The following is a 17682-nucleotide window of genomic DNA, read 5'->3' as shown; positions in this document are numbered from 1 at the left end:
CATGGGAAGTTCATGGTTACAAATGTGATTATAGAAAGCCCAGCTCATGCCTCTGTGGGGGGAGTAGAGGTGACTTCCACATTGGGAAGTTTTATCTGACTATAAAGAATACCCAGGTTTCCATAGTATATCAGAAAATGGGTTGTTATTCACTTATATATATATTTTTTCCTATATGGCCTCCTCCCCCATGATCTTGATGAAATTTTTGTCAGCTCACAAAAGTTACTAAGCAGCAGAGGCCCAGGGAAGAGACATCAGAATGGAATGAGATCTTGCCCTTAGCGAAGTCAGCTTGCCACAACCCCAAATGAATGGGGTCCTTTTGTTGCAGGATTTATCTTGTCTTCCCCTATTCTGTGGAGAGCTTTTAGGAGGTACCTTGTTTCATAACCTCTCTTTATCTACCCTGCCACATTTTTCTCATAGGAAAAGAGGAAGGAATTAACCACAGAAGGATGGGAAAAAATCCTAAGTAGCCACGGTAGAATAATGGATAATGGTGGCTCTCAGTTATGAAATGCAACAGCTAGAGGTGCCTTAAAGATCTTGCCTTTGCTTTGTGAATAAGGGAAGTCGGGCACAGAAGGTTCCAGTGGTTCTCACCTTGTCTCACACAGCTCTGGGGAGAGCTGACTCTCAAATCCTAGATGTCCTCCTTGGATTCTCAGCATTTTGAGCTGTCTTTGGGCAAATTCTTCTGTTCTTACACATTAATGTAAAGATTTGCTGTCCAACAGCTCCAGAGAAGCCATTCGCTAAGTGGAGTTTTTATTAATCGTAAAGAAACTTGCATGATCTTGTTGAAAACATGTTTTGTTGATAAGTGTTCAGAAAAAAGGTGATTTGGTCCCTTCCAGAAACTTCTGACGAGAAGGTCCCTTCTGGAAACCCCTGCCGGAAATCTCCATCTGGCTCTGAAGAGAGGGGTTGGCGGCAAAGACAGGTGGAAAAACTTCCAGAATCTCTTCAAAACTCTCTTCGAAGAATACAGCATCTCAAAACTTGAAGAATTTTAACTCCTGGTTGGAAAGAAATGAGGAGTTGTCAGCCTTGATCGAATGATAGGGATGTCTTGGGAAGAAGGGGCGGAGGGGGGGTTACTTCTGCCATTCATGGTCAGCAGCAGATTGGAGGCCAGGGGTCAGGCTCTGGGCCAGAGGGCAGCTCCCTTCTTGGTTAACCCCATCTCCATCTTCTAAAGAAACTGGTCAAATTGAGCTTCCCTAATGAAAAGAAAATACTACCTTGTACTTGGGAGTACAAATGGAGGTAGGAGGCAACCGGGATCTTGACTTTCTTCAGTGAAGAATTCCTGGAATCACTTTGCAACTGTGGGATTTAGGAACTACAAGTCCCCATGTTAAGTGAATTTGCAGGTGTAGGATTTATGATGATATGGGGAAGAAAAAATGGGGACTTGGCTCAAAAACATACTTAAGAACTCCCTTGTGGATTTATTTTCCATACGCCTAAACCCATCAAGAGAGAGTGCTCAAGTGAAGGTTATGGTGACATTTTACACGGTTTCCGTTGATCCCAATGGCTTCCACTGCTGTCCTTTGTTCACAGGAAATGCAAATGACACTCACAGGAAAAGGTGCTTTTCTCTCCAGGTTAAACTGTACACCCAATGCTATGCTTATTTTAAGATTTGGAACTGTTTACTCTTCCCATGACTTTCCCAAGACCTCCCATGTCCTATCACGGTGGTCATGACATGACTCTTACTTGTGCCCTTCCTGCCACATAAAATGAGTAAAGAACGGGAAAAATCCACCTTGGTAAGATCTGTATTTCGTTAAGTGTAGTATGTGGGAAGAGCTGTGTCTCGAACCCCCTCCCTCCAGGTCTCCAATGTGCCCCTCCAAATCCTCACCCAGACAGGCCTGATTTTGCTGATTCTCTCCTTCCTTCCTCCTCTGTGGTGCACCCCTAAGGCAGGGCTGTTGCTGCCTTCCGTGCCTTTCCAGGCTTTTTGGGGAGAACCTCAGCTCCTTGTTCGCTATGTGTCCACCTACTGGTACTCTTTAAAAAACCATCCCCCAAGGTGGTGTTTTCCAGTAAAGTCTCATGGTTTCCACGACGATACCATGAAGCAAGTTCACGTGAACTCAGGATTTACGTGGAGGGAGGAGTTCCTATAGATTTCTACAAACGTGCTGTGTGGGTGTGTGGTGTGTAGTATCCTGGCTCATCTGCTCTCCCCCAAAGCAGTTCGGCCCCTGCCCCCGCGTCCCACCTTGGCCTGGTTTCCGGGCCCCTATTACACTAACGACGGCACACCTTACGTGCATGTTGGACTTCACATTTTCCCACGTTCCCCTCAGAAATCTGACCTGCTATCCGGAAGCAAGGAGGACATCACCCTCTGGGGCCCTGTCTTGGACCTCTTATTGTTTTAATGAGAGGCCAACGCTAAAGCTGTTCGTTTGCTCTGAGCTTTAGCTTGACGAAGGCTGTTCTGTCTGTGTTTTGCCCCGTGCAGGTTACTCCGGCCAGGACTTCGACTGGGCTGATTATCACAAGCAGCACGGGACAGAAGAAGCCCCTCCCTTCTGCTTCAGAAATGTAAGCAGCTTGGTTCTTACTACTCCTTCTCTCCCAGAGGGTGTCCGCCATCAATTTTGTCGGCTGCTTTCTATTCCCTGGGCGAAACTAGAGGGCTGCCCTGGACGGCAGGAGCATAAGGCTTTTGTAGTCCTGAAAAGTCCTCTTTCGGGTTGTGTATCAGGGTGACTCCGGGCCGTAGTCACAGGAGACGGTCCAGGGTGTTCCTGATCGGCACGTGCTTATGACAGTGTCTGAGCCTCCTGGGAGCCCTTGGCTTCATCATCCGAAATCTAGTGAGCCCATAAGGAAAGGGAGGAAGGAGAAGCTCATTCTGCTTCTCAGCACGGCACCTGATACTGGCATGATACATCATCCACCTTCTGCTGGTTAGAACCAGTCCCTCAGCCACACCTGCCATGAATGAGGCTGGGAGACGTGCCATGGCCAGGGAATTGTTCCAGCCACGAGTCTGTACTGTAGACAGGGGAAGACACGTTTGGGTGGCCCCCTGTGCCACCATTGCATGGGTATTTGCTGTGTGGGGCATACTGTGGATAAGCCCATTGATAGGAGATGCTCTGCCCTTGAGCTATATTCCCAGTATGTGATCGTCAACTTCTTTCCTTGGATCACTTCTGTAAGATGCTAGCCCGGCAGTTCTCTGCTTTGCTTACTTTCCGCCGCTTCCTGGGTCAAGTAGAGCTGTTGGCTTGATGGCCCATGAAACAGCCCTGTGTGAGTGTGTGTGTGTGTGTGTGTGTGTGTGTGCGCACATGCATACTTTAGTTATAGGAGTTGGTCGTATAAAGTAGCTTATAAATTATTGAAACCTTACCAGCCCTAGGAACTACGAAAAGGGATCTGGATTATTATTTCTGTTTTGAGAATGAGGCATAAATATATAGCCTTGTGTGTTAAACATGCATTCAGTTATGGAAGTTAATTCTTTATGCTAAAAAAAGAAAAAAAAAAGACTCAATCCTCCAGTTGGGGATAGTGGATAGTACAGAGAGCGAGAGCCCCTAAATCAAAGACCTTTTCTGGGCATGTGCTCCTAGAGCTGTTGATTCCTTGCCACTCCCTTACTGCCCCTCCCCCCATAATTTGGACTGCGGGGCTCATAGCATACGAGATCTGAGAGGCAGAGGGGTTGGCTTCCTGGGGGAGCTCAGTAGCGAGCATGAACCAGAGGTGGATTTCGAGGAATGAAGTAGGTTGATCGGCGGGCCGGCTTGTACTCATGTACATGGAAACACATCAGTGGAAGAGTTGGAAACCAGGGCTCCTGAAATGACCAAAGGGCCTTCCTCCTGGCCGATGCTGCGTTTGCACAAAGGTTCTTCTGCAGCGTGGAAAGCTCCTCGTGGTGAGTTGAGGTGGTAGGACGGGGATGCTGTGTGGGCATGCCACCGTGAGGATAGCCGCGGGTCAGCTCCCAGGGCTGATCAAGTCCCAGAGCGTCTCACTAGACTCTTTACCAGAGTGCCATCTCTTGTCACAGAGTCCTGGCCTTGTCACCTTTCACTTAGGATGGTGGGCATACTTACCACATCCCCCAAATCCCCTGGAGTTGTGCTTTCTGCCTAACAAAAGAAATACCCCTTCCCTGCCTCTCCAGCCTTGGGAAGGAGGGAAATCCTGCCATGTCCCCTAGTTTTGTATGTAGGGAGTGCTTTCTTCTGTGACAACATGGTTCCACTGCGGCTGCTTTCCACCCATCCTCTGCTCCCATTCCACCGGGCAGCTGGCCATGTGCAGTGTCGCCGTGGAGCAAGTAGTCACATCCCCAGGTGGCCTCTGAGCTTTCAGGATTTAGCTTCCACGATGAAATTGCTCCTAATGAATATGCTGGCGTATTCATTAGGAATGCACTTGTTACAAACATGCCCTCTTTGTTTCTGGCCCTCCGTTTATTTAATCGACAGGGTCGTTATCAGCCTGTTGGCATGTGCATTGCATTACCGATGCTTTGCTGAATTTTGTTAGCTCGCTACAAGTGCTCTTTAATGGAATGCTTATTATGAATTCATTTTTTAATCACACATCTTGTGTGTATGAGAGAAGAGGTGGTGTGGAAGTGGATTTCCCTGGGGACGTTTAACAATCTCCAGGCAGGGCTGAAATGGATTGACACAGCCAAATGCTTAGTAAAATAAACTCACAGGTAACAGTTTTGCTATTGATCTTTATAAATTACCCTCAGGCAGTGAGTTGAAACGAAAATAGGTTATGCGGTTGTCGCTTTCCCTTATTAAGGAGGATAAAATGCATTTTAACTTACTTAGAGGCTTTTCAGGCAGCCTATTGAGTCGTATTATAAAAAGAAGTTCAATACGTTGATGTGGACGGGGCAGGATGACTTGCAGAAAAATAACCCACCTAAAATCTCTGTGTTTCCTATTTCCAAAGAAACATAAAGGAAAAATGCAAATTGCTTTTTCAACATTTGCTGGGTAATTTTGTTCCGGTTACATAAAGATAAAATTGCATTTACAACTTAACCTGCATACGAAGAGTTGTGACTGTGAATAACCTCAGTTTCTCCCCATGGGTCATGCAAGGATGTAGGCTCTGTTATTCACAGGAACCTGTTAATTTCAGTTTATATATTTCAAAATAGATGTTTTCAGTATTGTAATGTCTGATTGAAACGTATAGTAGTGGATGGTTTTGGAAAATTTTATATTTATTTAAAAATAATGCTAGGAGGCATTTTTGCTTTGAGTATTGGCTGAGTATTTATTGGCTAAATTGACCCTCTGGCAGTTAACTATAGATTCTGGACAGGATACCGAGACAACTACCTTGGGGGTGTGGCGAATGAACAAGAGTGAGCAGATCTGGAGGGGAGCAGGTCGCTGGGAAGGAATACGATGGGTTGTGTGATTTACTTTTTTTTCAGACTTTTTTGACAGTTGATGTATGAGGTAACAAAACCAGCAATATAAAAATGACAGTCTTTCTGGCCTGATGAACCAGATAACAGAATTTGGGCAGCCGCAACTGTTGGAAAGTGAAAGGAGTCACAGATAAGGAAGAGCCAGGAGAGAGAACCACAGTTTCTGTGTATAAATTCTGCTTAAGTCTTTTTGGATTGCGTATTTTCCAGGCAAACTCCAGGCAGCCTAGTTAAGGACAAAAGACTGAGTGGGAGTTTGAGCTCCTTCTCAAGAGACAGAGTGTGTAGTTTGAGTCCAAACAAGTTAATTGCTTGCTAAAAGAGAAAAACCAACGCTTTTGGGAAGAACATAACACAATCCAGAGTCTCTGCCATTTAACATTTAAAATATCCAGACTTCAGAGTTGCTCAACATATGAAGAAATAGGAAAATTCTCAGTAGAAAAGATAACCAATGGAGACTAAACCCAGCATGACCCAGATGTCAGATTTAGCAGACATGTTATTTTAAAGCTCCCATTAAGACTAAGCTTGGTGTAAAGCAGTGATTCCCAAAGTGCGGTCTTTGGGTCAGCAGCTCCAGCAAATTCCTGAAATACAAATTCTGTGAACTTACCTCAAATCAAATGAATCACAAACTTTGGAGGAAGGCCCAGCAGTCTTGTTTTTTTGTGTGTTGTTTTTGTTGTTGTTGTTGTTATTGTTTAAGATTTTATTTATTTATTTGACAGAGAGAGAGAGAGAGAGAGAGAGAGAGAGCGAGTGCACAAGCAGGGAGAGCAGGAGAGGGAGGATGCAGGACTCAATCTCAGGACCCTGGGATTATGACCTCAGCTGAAGGCTGACATTGAATCCATGGAGCCACCCAGGGGGCCCCAGCAGTCTGTTTTTAAAAGGTTCTCCGGGTGATTCAGATGTATCCTAAAGTTTGAGAAAAAAATGTGAATGAGAAGGTAGGAAGTTCCAGAAGAGAAGTAGAAAGTATAAAAAAGAGAAATTCTAGGACTGAAACATATAATACCTAACATAAGCAAATTCATCGGAAGGGCTTCCTGGCAGAATGGAGGTGACAGGGAAGAGAGCTGATGACTTTGAGGATAGAAGTGATCCTATCTGAAGAACCGAGAGAGAAAGAAGATTGGGTGTGGGGAATGAGAACAGAATCTCAGGGACCTGAGGGTCGATATCATATGTAGTTGGAGACCTAGAAGAAATGGCCACAGAGACTATGGAAGAGAAAATGTGGGAAGAAACAATGGCCAAAAGTTACCAAAGCAGCTGAAAATACTAAATGCACGGGTTCAGGAATCTCTGTGGGCCCCAAGTAGCATAAATAGGAAGACACCCAGCATAGTCAAACTGCTGATACCCAGACATAAAGAGAAAAATCTTCAAAGCACCCAGAGAAAAAGTGGTAGATCCCAAATAGAGGAACAGCAGTTTGCATGACAGTGAACTTCACATCAGGGACAAGGGACAGCAGAAGATAGTGAACCAGTGTTTGTAGAGTACTGAAAGAAATCAACCACCACAGGTAATGCTTCCTGAATGAAGAGAGAAACAGATTCTTCACCAAGGAAGATCGACAAATGACAAAGAAACGTGTGAAAAAAATGCTCCACATTTAATTTAATGCAAATTCAAGTCATGATTAGCAAGCACCGGACATGTGTTAGAATGGTTAAAATTGGACAACTTGCCAATACCAAGTGCTGGGGATGACGTTTAGCCACTGGAATGCCCCACACTGCTGGTAGGAATGCAATATGATCTATGGAAACTAATTTGGTGGTTTCCTAGAAGGTTAAACATACATTTACCATATGGTCCAGCAATTCCTTATCTAGAGAAATGAAAGCTGCACTCTGGGCTGCATTGTAGTCCCCCAAATTCATACAGTGGAAGTCCTAACCCATAGTACCTCCCAGTGTGACTGTATTTGGAGTTAGAGTTTTCGAAGAGATAATTAAGGTAACATAAGGCATAAGGGGGAGCCTTAATCCAGCAGGACTCGTGTCCATATCAGAAGTGGTAATTAGGACACAGACCACATGCATGGAGGAGAGACTGGAGACAACAGAGCAAGAAGGTGGCTGTCTATAAGCCAAGGAGAGTATCCTCAGAAGAAGCCAACCCCGTCATCTCAGACTTCCAGCCTTTGGAACAGCGAGATAAATTTTTATTGTTAAAGCCACCCAGTGTATGGTATTTTGTTATGGTCTTCCGAGCAGACTCATAAACTCTGTTCACACAGAAACTTGCACTTGAATGTTTATGGTGGCTTTATTCACAATCACCAGAAATTGGAAACTGCTCAAATGTCCTTCAACTGGTAAATGGATGGACTGTGGCACGCCCTAGAAACTACTCAGCAGTAAAACAGAACGAACTACCCGTTCGTGGAGTAGCATTGATGAATCCCAGATGCATTTTGCTTCAGTGGAAGAAGCAAGACTACACAGTGTATGGATCCATTTAAAGTGATCGCACGGAAAAGGCAACACTCTCGGAAGAGGACACGGGTGCATGCTCCTGAAACTGGGAGCCAGGGAGGGACTGATCACCAAAGGGCCAGTGCAAAGGCGTTTTGGAGGTGAAGGGACTGCTGTGCCTGTTGATAGAGGTTATCGCTGCGGGACGCTATACACATTTATCTAACAGCCCGAACCCTCACGCAACAGGGCACCAAAAAGAGTGAATGTTCCTAGGTGTAAATTTTTTAAAAAGTGAATTTAGAAAATAAATAAAAGGAAGCCAAAGCCACAAATTAAAATAAATACGGTTCCAGATAAAACTGGGATGTCACCACCAGCTGACCTACACTAAAAACAGCGCCCAAGAATGTTCTTCGGGCTAAAGGAAATGATGCCAGATGGAGACTCAGGCCGCCTCCTTGCACCCACGAATGTGCCCAGGCCTGCTTCGAGCGAGGTATACAGGGAAGGAGGAGAAATGTGCGCCTCAGTGATGGCGTAGAAGTAAGGGTGCATACGGGGCTTGGCAGAGAACGGATTCATCATCTCCTTCAACAGATATCTGTAGGCACCTGCGGTGTGCCCGCAGAGCTCTCATTCTGGGAGGCAGATGAGGTCATGGTTCTTTTCCGACCAACTGTGGCAACCCTGTTTGATGGATAAGCTCTGCGTGCCTGTGTGCGCCTGCGCGAGCCTGTGCGCATGCGTGGGTGTGTGTGCAGCTGCGCGTGTCTGTGTGCGCCTGCGCGTGCCTGTCTGCACGTGTCTGTGCGCCTGCGCGTGCCTCTGTGCGCGCATCCCTGCTTGGCCCGTGGGCCCTTCTGCTGCTGCTCCTGCTCGCTGTGCCCTGGCTCAGTGTCCCATCTCTCTCTCTTTCAGACCACATTTAGTCGGGGGTTCACGAAGAACATGAAGCTCGAAGCCGTCAACCCCAGGAACCCAGGAGAGCTCTGCGTGGCCTCTGTTGTCAGCGTGAAGGGGAGGCTGATGTGGCTTCACCTGGAAGGTACGCTGGCTTCGCCCCCGCCCTGGGGAACCTAGGGTCCGCCTGGAAGTGGCGAGGTACACACGGTGCTTCTCAGAAGGAACCCCTTCTGCTTTCCTTTTGCTTAACCAGATCCTAAATGATTCAGGAATCCTAAGCAAGTGAAACTAATCAAATATAAACTTGTTCAGAGGCTCTCATCTTAACTAATAATTTCATGAAATGAGATGCTGGTGTGATAATCATGTTTGGAACACAGTGGTCTTTTTACATCTATGATTATAAAAGCTAATGTCACAATTAAATTAACACGAGTCACTAAAAGTGGTATTTGAGGTCTTGGTTATTATGGGGATATATTTATATATTTGCATTTTAATATGAATAATACCCTTTTACTTTGGTTCCTTCCACAGATGTTTAATTTTACCTTGAAATAGTCACTGGAGATGACTTTCTCCCCAAATATAATAATACACAAGATTTGTTTGTTTAATGATGTTTGAACTGTTTCTCATAGCTACTTTTTTTTATAACTGCAGATAATTCAGAGAACATTATGCTTTATAAGCGGAACCATGATCAGATTTTAGGTTGAGATAGAACACTGGTTTTTTATAGGTTATATTTTAAATGAGAAGGAATTAAGTCTGATCTGTAAGGTTTTCCCATTTTTCCGTGCTCTAAATTTTTGGGGTTTGTTGTTTGTTTTTCTTATTTTCCTGGCATTCATAAGTTATTTTAAATATATATGAAAAAAAAAAACAAGACTAGTTATGAACAATAAAGTTAGTTCTCTTGGCCCGTATCTCAGCCATCATGCTATGCTCCTACCACCACTGGTATGAAAATTTGCAAGGTCGCAGAACTGGTACTAATCTCGTCATTTTGTCTCTTTAGTAAGCAAGTCTAAGAAGCACCAGAATTCTGAGGCTGATGATCTCGATCTCAGAAATATTGTAGTCCAAGTGAGCGGGAAGGATAGAGAGCAGTGATTGTACGTGAACATTATCTGTGTCGTTAATTCCTAGAAAAGTAGTTTAAAACATACTGTGGTTTAGGGTTTCAAAATCAATGTGCAATAAAAGGAAATTCTCCAAAAGTTGATTGCTTGGGGGATTTTCAAGTAAAATGGCTTGTAGGTGGAATTAGCCAAAAAGTAGACAGAGGTATGATGGTGATATTTCTGTAGCTACAGGAATAACACATGACCTTATTTTCACTACTATATGTAAAGTTGAGTCAACTGCTGTAGGAAAAATAAGATTCCTCCTGTGATTTCCAGTCCCTACATTAAACCTGCTTGCCTAATACTGTGCTAAACCACATTGCGAGATTGGGGTCGTGCTTGCATTATTAATTGGAAAACAAAAACGGTAGAGTTCACAGCCCATGTTTCACGTTATGATGTAGCATATTACTGTTAAAGTTCTTTGGCAGTCATTATTTATTTAGCAGTTTTTACTTACATAGCGCTTTACAGCTGTTAATTACCTAACACAGGCAACAGTGAGAGAGTCCTGATTTTTATAGATGGAGAAACAACGGTAGCTAAGCTGTGAAGATATGCATGGGGTCAGTTTCCTTGTCCTTGACATCTTTGTTGGTTAATTCATCAGACCTCACAGCTTTCCAGTTCTTAAAAAGAATGAGAAGCAGCAACATTTAGCCTATATTGAACATTTTTGACAGCCTTTTCTCCTTATTACTGTTTTTCTTTGGATAGAAATTTCTGTTTTTATAGCGAAGAAACGTGAGGCAGCTCCCATCGGCTCTTATTCTCCAGAGCGCTTTCTTATCCTGTAGCAGTGAAATCACCATTAGGGAGCAGATCAGAAAATAGATTGTCAATTTTTTTTCCAGACTGACATACTGAAAAAAGAAAATCTTTTTTTAGTAAACAGTTTGTTGCATATTATTTCCTGGAGTCCTTGGTCAGAATCATGTGTTTGATCAAAAAAGTAAAATGCCATTTTGTCTATTTTTCTTGCTTGAATTTGTTCTGTTTAGGACCTTCCCGAATATTACTTTTAAAGTCACAGTGAGCTTGGTGACTCTTACTTCTCATTGTTTCACAGTTTTATGTATATAGTATTTTCTGTCTTCAGTCCTGGGAATAAATGCTAGAGATTCACCATGGTAGCTATGTGGCTGTTAAATTATTTTTATGATGATGGGGATTCTGATTATAGACCATTTATTTACTTGACACTGTAAATGTAGAAAGTATTTTGTAACAATTTATTAGTTATTTTTATGCATTAAATTGATTTGAAGTAGTTTCAACACATGGCTAATTGACCACTTTTAGGTAATTAAAATGATCATTTTTAATCTACTAGTTCTTCTCTTGAAGTCAGTTCTTTAAGTGTCTATAAAAGAGCTGATGTCAAGGAGCGGGCCATGAATGAAATACAGGAGATGGAGGTGGTACTATCTTAGAAGCATATTTAAAAAGAATTGCAAGCTCTCACTACTGATGGGTGGCAAGTACAATTTATGATGATGGGGTTTTTGTGTTTGAGAGAGGACGTTGTAGTGCTTTCTCTTCTGTGTTAATACTCTGCTTCAGGTGATTTGATGTATAACTATAAGCGTTGGCCATGTAGCATGAGTTGCTCTCAGTGGTGATGCTCCCAGCCTTGCAGCCCTGCGCTCTTGTGTCTGCATCCCCACACGCCGCACCACTTCATGTGCCTTCCAGATCTTTGTCTCCAGGGATAGGATGTGGGTCTCCCACCCATCCTCAGGGCACCCCCACTCCCTTCCACCCGTCCTCAGGGCACCCCGGTCCCTTCCACCCATCCTGAGGACACACCCCACTCCCTTCCACCGGTCCTCAGGGCGCCCCCTCTCCCTTCCACCCGTCCTCAGGGCGCCTCCCTCCCCCTTCCACCCATCCTCAGGGCGCCCCGCTCTCCCTTCCACTCATCTTCATGCACCCCTGCACCCTTCCACCTGTCCTCAGGGTCCCCCGCCTTCTACCCGTCTTCACGACATTCCCACTCCCTACTCCCTTCCTAAGAGGGCTTACATCTTTGCCTTCCTTTGCTTCTATTACTTTTTATTTTTTTTATTCTTTTTTTTTTTTTATTACTTTTATTCTTCTGGCTGAGGCAGAAATTCCTCCTATGCCATAAAAGGGATGGTGACCAGCAGGCTTCATTTCTGCAGAATTATTTAACTCTTTTAGGCGATGCTGCTTCAGAAATTTTTGAAGAGAGCTCTGGAAGGGGATACCAAAACCTGGTTTGCCATTGGGAGCGCTCTTACTTGTGAAAAGGGGCAGGGGACTCACAGTAGGCCTTCTTGTGCTTTGCATGTGGGGAGGGAATGATGCCCTGTAGGAGTTCTTACCCACTGCTTTCGGTTCTGTTTATTATTAAAACACAAACATGCAGGGGACCAGCACAGTCAGCGAGGGAGGGAGTGGTCTGCTTCTTGGGGACACTTGGGATCAGCCGCCTTTCCTCTGTTCCAGACCAGCCCGCCGTTGCCTCTCAAAGCCTCCCTGTCTATCTGCCACGCGCCTGCTTAAGGCCTCGAGGCTGGATCGTCTGGCTTCTTGCCTTCCTTGTCCTCTCGCTTTGTAGAGCTCCGATGAGTGAGTGAGTGAGCATGTGGGCAAATTGAGTGCATGAGGTAATGTGCTAAGTAAGGCTAAGGAGGTTTCTTGCCCGAGCCCCTTGGTGGCAAAGTTGATTCCATGAGACATAGGGATGAGGGCCCAAGCCAGGTGGCCATGAAGACATATTTAATGGAGGGATTAGGCCGTTCCTGTAACAGATTCCTGGAAATTCAGTCTGTTTTGGATAGAACTGAGAATGTGCTGAAATTCCTAGAGTGGTCCCAGTTCCACAATGTCTGTTTACATTAGTGATGAGACAGGCCCATTAGAGAATCTGCTGTAGGTGACTGACACTCAGGAAAAAGCACTTGCACATGTATGTAGTTTTTGTGCAACTTCAGACCATCCACAGAGCCTCTCAAAACCGTTCTTGGACGGGCCTCCTTGGAATTCATGCACCCCAGATCGGAACCCCTGTAGGAGACATTCTCAGGATATATCAGTAGACATTAGTTTTGTGTTGTCCACTGTGTGGCTTCTAGCCACGGGTGGCTCCTTTGTTTTAAGTTAAACGGAATCATAATTTCGGTTCCCGCGTTGGGCTGTCTGTGGTCATGCACTGTCACGTGAGGCTGGAGGCTGCTGTTTGGGACAGCTCCTGGACGTCCACCTCCTTACAGAAGGTTCTTTTGGGCAGCACTAGTTCCAGATGCTCCGCTTGAGGAAGAAGTGAGCCCCTTAGGCCTGTCGAGGCTCAGAACTCAGATTTTCTTGGGGTGTGGGAGCAGTAACATGCAGGGTCCTCTGATCAGTAGCTCAATGCCAGGCTGTACATTTCATTTATCATCCAGGGGAGTGAGGTTTTAGGACACAGAGAACTTAGGAACAAGATGGAGAGTCTCTCTGCTCCGGGGTCAGCCAAGAAGCACGGTGTTTCCAGCAGGACGGGATTGTGCCGGGAAGCAAGGTCCCTCTATGATCACTGAGCAGGCTCTTCTTCTCAAGGACGTGGTGGCATCCCCCAAGGGCAGGAAGCTTTAGTTGCTGGTCTGCTGTGGGCTTCAGCCACAAAGCATGTCGAGGGTACAGTGGCACTGCTGCTGTAGCTCTAGCCACCCTTAAAGCTTAAGAACAGAAAGGGAAGTATTGAGTCTAACTGTTACAGACTTCACGGCCTCGCTTGCTGGCGGTGAGAACCACAGGAAGATCAGCCCTGCCTCCTGCTGTCCTCCCACAAGTAGAAAACTGTCAAGGGAGCTTGCTTTGTCCCTAGGATCTAGTGCACAGGAGAGGCTGGGAGCTCCATGTCTCAGATCTCCATCCGCTGTTGGCCATAACCAGCTTTTCCCTTTGCCTGCCGGGTCACGAGAGAAAACCTGGTTCTGCGGCAAATAGAATATACAAGGTCTTCAATCACCTGCTGCTGTGATGGAGGTGTATTCCTTTCATGGAGGTAGCTGCTAAACCGTTTATCACTTCGAAACAAAGTAACAATGCCATACACACCTTGTTAACTCCGCTCCCATTCGGGCCAGCATCCGAGTGTCCACGTGAGCATCTGAGTGTCCGTGCATCCGCGGGGAGACTGTGCATTTGCGTGGATGACTGGCACCCCCCAGGACCGATGTCCTGCCCTTTCTATGACTAGTAATTACTTTCCTGCCTCCAGTCCTCCTCACACCCCTGTCTTCTGTTCCTCTTGCTAAGGAGTTTGATACTTATTCTCCATCTCTGGCTTTGGTTGGTTGTTTTTGTTTTTTTCCTTATGATGCTTTTTCTACCTGAGTTTCCCCACCGTCACTGATAATTCTCCATCTGTAGGTTGTCCCCGTCCCTTTTTCTCTTTGCAGCATTCAAACCATATTGACCCCTCCTTCAAAGCCTCCCCTCCATCTCTTTTCCAGAATACTGTGCCAGGCACAGACTCTTTCTTCGATGAGCATTCCTGGCTTTACTTTGTTCAGCTTCCCTCACGTAAAGGTCAGAGCACTTTGAAGTGCTTTTCTTCCCCAGTGCCTGTGCAATCTTGTCTCTCTGTGGCTTTGGGAGCCGTTCTGTGCTGACAACTCCAGCACTCACGGCAGACCCCCCCACCAGTCCTAGTTTTAGTTGCCGGCACAGTGTCCCCCAGCCAGATGTCAGTTGTTACCCCGCCATTTGCTCTGCTTGAGTTTCCCCTCAGACCCACGTGAGAAACCCAGAGACCATTCAAGCCAGCGCATGGCTGCCCGTGGCCCGCCACTGTGACCGGGGCATCCCCTTGGCAACCAGTGCCCCTGCCTGACTCGGTCTTCACGTCCCCCGGCCTCCCTCTGGCCCAGGTCTTCATCCCCCCGCCCCCGCAGTTCCCCGGCAGCTGCCCTGCCACCCTCACGGGGCCCGAGGAGTTCAAGTTGTAATACAGCAGCCATGGCTTCCTCCTCCTTCTCAGTCCGTCTGTCTGTCTCCTGGAGTCAGGTCTCCTGCTCCAGCACGCGGATTCGGCAGCCCCCTCTCCCGTCAGTGTTACCTCCTTGCGTGCCATCGGAACAGAGCACTTAACGACGTCTGCAGACATCCTGGCACTGTCACTGGCGCTGGGAGCCACTGTGCAGGACTGTGCTCCAGTCTTTGTCTATCACACAGCACAGTATTTGGATGAGAGTTCGTGTGCATTTTGCTCGCTAAATGCTTGCTGACTAGATAAGAGGCATAAATAAAATCTTGTGTTTCTGAACAAGAAAGTGATTTAAGAGATAGCAGTCCCTTAAGAACTGCTAGCAGGTTCTTTGAAATAATTAATAAGATCGATGAACCCCTAGCCAGACTTAATCAAAAAGGAATGAGAAAGGACCCAGATTAATAAAATCTTGAATGAAAGAGGAGAGATCCTGACCAACACCAAGGAGATGAAATTTTAAGAACATAGTTATGAACAACCATATGCCAATAATTTAAGCAATCTGGAAGAAATGGATGCATTCCTGGACACATAGAAACTACCCAAACTGAAGCACGAAGAAATAGAAAACCTGGATAGACCCAAACCAGTAGACCCTTAACCAACAGATCCATAACCAGCTTCAAACCAAGTGAAGCAGTATTCAAAAATCTCCCAACAAAACAGAGTCCAGGGCTGAATGGCTTTCCAGAGGAATTCTGCCAAATATTTAAAGAAAAAATAATAGCTATTCTTCTGAAACTGTTTCAAAAAATAGAAATGGAAGGAAAACTTCAAACTTGTTCTATGAGGCCAGCATTACCTTGATTCCAAAACCAGACAAAGATGCCACCAAAAAGGAGAATTACAGACCAATATCCCCGACGAACAAGGATGCAAAAATTCTCACCAAGATACTGGCCAATAGGATCCAATGGTACATTAAAAAGATTATTCACCACGACCAAGTGGGATTTTTTCCTGGCCCTCAGGGGTGGTTCAACATTCACAAGTCAGTCAACATGATACATCATTAATAAGACAAAGGACAAGAACCATGTGGTCCTCTCAATTGATGCAGAAAAAGCATTGGACAAATACAACATCCTTTCTTACGACTCTTCACAGTGTAGGGATAGAGGGAACACACCGCAAGATCATAAAAGCCATATACGGAAAGCTCGCAGTGAATAGCATTCTCGTGGGGGAAAAACAAAGCTTTACCCCTAAGGTGTGCAGCACGATGGATGCCCACTCTCACCACTTTGCTCAGCATAGTACTAGAAGTCCCAGCCTCAGCAATCAGACAACAAAAAGAAAAGGCACTTGAAAAGCAAAAAGAAGTCAAACTCTCACTCTTTGCAGGTGACATGGTACTTTATGTGGAAAACCCAGAGACTCCACCCCAAAATGGCTGGAACTTCTAGAGCAATTCAGCAACGTGACAGGATACAAAATCAATGCATAGAAATGAGTTGCATTTCTATATACTAATGAAGTGACTGAAGAAAGAGAAATTAAGAAATCATTCCCATTTATAATAGCACCAAAAACCATAAGATACCCGGGAATAAACCTAACCAAAGAGGTAAAGGATCTGTACTCAGAAAACTATAAAGTACTCCTGAAAGAAATTGAGAAAGGCACAAAGAAATGGAAAAACATTCAATGCTTATGGATTGGAAGAACAAATACTGTCAAAATTTCTATTCTACCCGGAGTAATCTACATACTCAGTGCAATACCTATCAAAATACCATCGGCATTGGTGTGCCTGGGTGGCTCAGTGGGTTAAAGCCTCTGCCTTTGGCTCGGGTCATGATCCCAGGGTCCTGGGATTGAGCCCCACTTTGGGTTCTCTGCTCGGCGGGAAGCCTGCCTCCCCATCTCTCTCTGCCTCCCTCTCTGCTTACTTGTGATCTCTGTCTGTCAAATAAATAAAATCTTAAAAAAAAAAATACCTTCGACATTTTTCACAGAGCTGGAAGAAATAATCCCAAAATTCGTATGGAACCAGAAAAGACCCCAAATTGCCAAAGGAATGTTGAAAACCGAAGCTGGGGACATCACAATGCTGGACTTCAAGCTCTGTTACAAAGCTGTCATCATCAAGACAGTATGGTACTGGCACAAAAACAGACACATAGATCAATGGAACAGAATAGAGAGCCCAGAAATGGACCCTCAGCTCTGTGGTCAACTGATCTTCCACAAAACAGGAAAGAATGTCCAATGGAAAAAGGACAGTCTCTTCAGCAAATGGTGTTGGAAAATTGGACAGCCACATGCAGAATAAAACTGGACCATTTTCTTATACCATATACAAAGATAAACTCAAAATAGATGAAAGACTCAAATGTGAGACAGGAATCCATAAAAATCCTAGAGGAGAACACAGGCAGCAACCTCTTCGACCTTGGGCGCAGCAACTTCTTGCTAGACACATCTACAAAGGCAAGGGAAACAAAGGCAAAAATGAACTATTGGGACTTCATCAAGATAAAAAGTTTGCACAGCAAAGGAAATAGTCGACAAAACTAGAAGAGAGCCTACAGAATGGGAGAAGATACTTGCAAATGTCTAATCAGATAAAGGGCTAGTATCCAAAATCTATAAAGAACTTATCAAACGCAACACCCAATGAACAAAAAAATCCAGAGGGAAAAAGGGGAGAAGGTATGAACAGACACTTCTCCAAAGAATATGTACTAATGGCCAACAGACACATGAAAAAATGCTCAACTCGGCATCTGGGAAATACAAATCCAAACCATAGTGAGATAC

General features: G+C 45.1%; 1 protein-coding gene across 1 annotated transcript in view; it reads left to right on the top strand.

Moving 5' to 3' along the window:
• Positions 1 to 17682, top strand: part of LOC111158607 (Scm like with four mbt domains 2) — a 204817-nt gene that overhangs the window by 136666 nt on the left and 50469 nt on the right. The window contains exons 11-12 of the mRNA XM_022520745.1: positions 2489 to 2571; positions 8806 to 8932. Coding sequence (XP_022376453.1) covers positions 2489 to 2571; positions 8806 to 8932 — 210 coding nt within the window. The remainder of the gene's footprint in view (positions 1 to 2488; positions 2572 to 8805; positions 8933 to 17682) is intronic.

Source organism: Enhydra lutris, unplaced genomic scaffold, assembly GCF_002288905.1.
Source record: "Enhydra lutris kenyoni isolate GAN:26980312 unplaced genomic scaffold, ASM228890v2 scaffoldscaffold61, whole genome shotgun sequence".
NCBI lineage: Eukaryota > Metazoa > Chordata > Mammalia > Carnivora > Mustelidae > Enhydra > Enhydra lutris.
Note: the sequence above shows the minus strand (reverse complement) of the source record. Positions and strands in the feature narration are given on the sequence as shown.